The 4,361-nt window shown below is 43.3% G+C and overlaps 1 protein-coding gene across 1 annotated transcript in view; it reads left to right on the top strand.

Annotated features, from left to right (window-relative positions):
* IL3RA (interleukin 3 receptor subunit alpha) overlaps positions 1–4,361 on the top strand; it is a 24,268-nt gene that overhangs the window by 12,100 nt on the left and 7,807 nt on the right. Inside the window, exons 3-4 of the mRNA XM_012807138.2 lie at positions 1,128–1,246; positions 1,932–2,046. Of these exons, the coding sequence (XP_012662592.1) occupies positions 1,128–1,246; positions 1,932–2,046 (234 nt within the window). The remainder of the gene's footprint in view (positions 1–1,127; positions 1,247–1,931; positions 2,047–4,361) is intronic.

Raw genomic sequence — 4,361 nt, forward strand, 5'->3', positions numbered from 1 at the left:
TGGGTGGATGGATGGATGGATGGATGGATAGATAAATACTGGATAAATAGATGAGAGGATGGATGGATGGATGGATGGATGGATAGATGGATGGATGGATGGATGGGTGGGTGGATGGATGGGTGGGTGGATGAATGGATGGGTGGATGAATGGATGGATGGGTGGATGGACAGATGGATAGATGGATGGATGGATAGATGGATGGATGGATGGATGGATGGGTGGGTGGATGAATGGATGGATGGGTGGATGGACAGATGGATAGATGGATGGATGGATAGATGGATGGATGGATGGATGGATGGATGGGTGGGTGGATGAATGGATGGATGGGTGGATGGACAGATGGATAGATGGATGGATGGATAGACGGATGGATGGATAGATAAATAGTGGATAAATAGACAGATAAGAGGATAGATGGATGGATAGATGGATGGTGGATGACGGATAAGATTGATGATGGATAAATATAGATAGATAGACAGAGGATAGATAGATAAGAGAATGAATGGCTGGATGGATAAATAAATAGATAGTGGTCAGATAGATAAGATGAGATGGGTGGATGGGTAGATAGGTACATATATGTAGCTATACATAGATAGATAAGATAGAATGGATAGATAATAGATAGGTAAGACAGGATAGATAGATACATAGACAGATAGGATAGAGTAGATAGATAGATAAAAGATAGATAAAGATAGAATAGATAGATAGATGATAGATAGCCAGTCATAGTACTTTGAAAATTGCCATTCCAAAATCACGTTTTGTATTGGAGAACTAGCCAAATTTCTAAGGCAAGTTGTATTCTCACTTGTCCATGAGAACAGCACACTATGACACAGCTGGCCATGGTGGGTAAATCTCACATACACAGAAAGAGCTTGATGTGTTTTGCTGACTCTTCCCCCTGACAGCTGGGAAGGTGATGATGGGACCTTCATTGGGAAGACTAGTGAGATCAATAATGTGCTATTGGCTCCTGGCTTCTACTAGCCCTTGTCAATGTTGATGAGATCTGATTCCCAAAGGTATTCCTTGGCTGACATTGTGGCCAGCAGGTGCTGTTTAAAGAACCTTCTATATCTCTCCTAACTGTGACCTGTAAACGTTTCAGATCCCAACTCACCCATCAAGAACTTAAGGGTGGACCCAGAAAGCGAACGGTTGACCTGGGACCTTAATGGAAATGTGTCCAAAATTGAGTGTATCAAAGACTCGATACAGCACATAGAGGTAAACCACGTTCTCCACAATTGGCCCACTCACTGTTTCCACATCGTGCAGGGGTCCAAGAACCAGGAGAGCCCAAAGGGTGAGCCGTCTCTGGCATCACGACCATGTAGGGTCCGTGCATAGTAAGCCATGGGGTGTACAGGCAGTAGGTTTCCACCACCGACATAGCAGTTCCTCCTCCATGTACACTCAACAGCATGGGTGTCGAGGTGGGCTCAGATATTTCAGGTAGAGAAACAGAGAACTGAAAGTGAATATTCAGAAAGCCCGGTCCTCATCCCCGAGGCCTCCCTAACACTCTAGCCTGTCATCTCCTGGGTTTGGACAGCTAGAGTAGTGTTTTTCAACCTTTTTTTTTTTTTTCTCTCACGGCACACTTGAACCTATAGTTAAACGTCCATGACACACTTAAATTATGTTGATCGAAAATAAGAAAAGGGACAGGGCTTCTGGTGGGCACCTGTAGTCCCAGCTACTCCGGAGGCTGAGACAGGAGGATCGCTGGAGCCCAGGAATTTAAGGTTGTTGTGAGCTAAGACGCCATGGCACACTAGCCAGCATGGCAGTGAAACTGTCTCAAAAAACAAATTAAAAAAAATAAAATGGCATTGTAACTTGAAAGAATTATTAATATCGGACCAAGTATATTCTCCAAACTATCACCAGATTCTTACATCTTTCCCAGGCAATGAGAAATATGTATTGCCATATTGATGGCCTTTCCCTCTGCACCGTCTCAAACTACACTGTCAGGGCGTCCGAGCCACCCTTCTCCACGTGGATTCTGTTCCCTGAGCCAGGTCAGGAGAAATGCTTATTCTGTTTGCATTTTAACCAGCTCTCAGGGTTCTTTATTTCATTGGCGTCATTTGGCTTATTTTTATTTCTTATTGTTTCGGGTTCATTGACGGTACAAAGTTGCAGTGTTTGTGTGTTTTAGGTAAAGTCCCTCTTATAATTGCGTACCACCCCCAAGAGGTGTGCCGTAAGCCCTAACCTTGTGCCCATTAAGTGGGAGCACACCCATGCCATTCCCTCCTCCCCTCGCCCTCATTCCCCGGCCCTCCACAAGGTCAAAAGAATTACTTAGACTGGGGCGGTGCCTGTGGCTCAAAGGAGTAGGGTGCCGGCCCCACATACCGGAGATGGTGAGTTCAAACCCGGCCCCAGCCAAAAACTGCAAAAAAAGATAATTACTTATACCGTGGAGGCATCTCTAAGGATTCACGCTATGTGAGGAAAAAAGTCAACAGCAGATGCAATATACAATCTGAACTCATATGTAGAAGATGGTCTTGAAATGACAAAATCGTATAAATGAGAAACAGGTTTGTGACGTGCAGGGGTCGAGCAGGGGGAGGGGCCAGAGAGAGGTGGATGTGTCCATAAATACAGACCTTGGGGTGATGGAAATTGTCAGAATCCTCAGTGTAGCCCAGTCAACATCACAGTTGAGCGATTTCACTAGAACAGCGTTCTTCCACCTTTTCAAAAATCTCATGGCACACTTGAACAGACAGTTAAACTGCCACGGCACACTTAAATTACGTTGATGCACACTTGAACTTACAGTTAAACTTCCACGGCACACTTAAATTACATTGATGGGAAAGAAAAGAGTGAAGAAAAGAATATACTCACTGTGCTTTCAACTTTGTCTGCAAGTAATTTAATGATCTTGAAAACTCCTCGTGGCACACCCTCTCACGGCACACCAGTGAGCCTCAGCACAGTAGTTGAAAATCACTGCTCTGGAGTATTGCAAGATATTACCACCAGGACAAACCGAGCAGAGGCTTCTCTGGGTTATTTCCCACAATGGCATGCAGCTGCAGAGAGATCTCAAAATAAAAAAGTGCTCACATCTGTAATCCCAGCACTCTGGGAGGCTAAGGTGTGTGGATCACCTGAGCTCAGATTTGGAGATCAGCCTGAGCAAGAGTGACACCCCATCTCTACTAAAAATAGAAAAATTAGGCAGGTGTGGTGGCAGGCACCTGTAGTCCCCTCTACTTGGGAGGCTGAGGCAGAAGGATCAATTGAGCCCAGACGTTTGAGGTTGCTGTGAGCTGTGATGATGGCATGGCACTCTACCCAGGGGGGACAGAGTGAGACTCTGACTCGAAAGACAGAAATGTTAATTGAGGGCACAAAGAATCGGGTTGCAATGTTTGCATTCTGTAGGTAGAATATCTCTTACAATTGTGTCCTGCCTTCAAGGTATACCCTATACCCGACATTGTGTGGGAAGAAGGAAGGAAGGAGAAAGAGAAAAAAAGAGAGAGAGAAAGGAAGGAAGGAAGGAAGCAAAGAAAGAAGAGAAAGAAAAGGGAAAGAAAGAGAAGGAAGGAAGAAAGGAAAGAAAGAAGGAATGGAGAAAATGAGAGAAAGAAAGAGAGAGAAGGAAGGAAGGAAAGAAGGAAGGAGGGAAAGAGAGAAAGAAAAAAAGAAGAGAGAAAGAAAGGAAGAAAGGAAGAAAAGAAAGAAAGAGGAGAAAGAAAAGGGAAAGAAAGAGAAGGAAGGAAGAAAGGAAAGAAAGAAGGAATGGAGAGAATGAGAGAAAGAAAGAGAGAGAAGGAAGGAAGGAAAGAAGGAAGGAGGGAAAGAGAGAAAGAAAGAGAAAAGAAGGAAGGAGGGAAAGAGAGAAAGAAAAAAAGAAGAGAGAAAGAAAGGGAAAGAAAAAGGGAAGGAAGGAGAGAGAGAAAGAAAGAAAGAAAGAAAGAAAGAAAAGATGAGAAGAGAAGAGATAGAAAGAGAAGGAAGGAAAGAGAGAAAGAGAAAGAAAGAAACAAAGAAAGAAAAGAGATAGAAAGAAAGGGAAGGAAGGAAGGGAGGAAGGAGAAAAGAGAAAGAAAGAAGAGAAAGAAAAGAAAGAAAGAAAGAAAGAAAGAAAGAAAGAAAGAAAGAAAGAAAGAAGGAAAGAAAAGAAAAGAGACAGAAAGAGAAGGGAGGGAGGGAGGAGAAAGAGAGAGAGCAAGAAAGAGAGGAAACAAAGGAAAGAAAGAAAGGAATGATGGAAGGAAGGAAGGTAGGAAGGGAAAGAAAGAGAAAGAAAGAAAGAAAGAAAGAAAGAAAGAAAGAAAGAAAGAAAGAAAGAAAGAAAGAAAGAAAGAAA

Source organism: Otolemur garnettii, unplaced genomic scaffold, assembly GCF_000181295.1.
Source record: "Otolemur garnettii isolate 467f Iridium unplaced genomic scaffold, OtoGar3 scaffold00065, whole genome shotgun sequence".
Classification (NCBI taxonomy): Eukaryota; Metazoa; Chordata; class Mammalia; order Primates; family Galagidae; genus Otolemur; species Otolemur garnettii.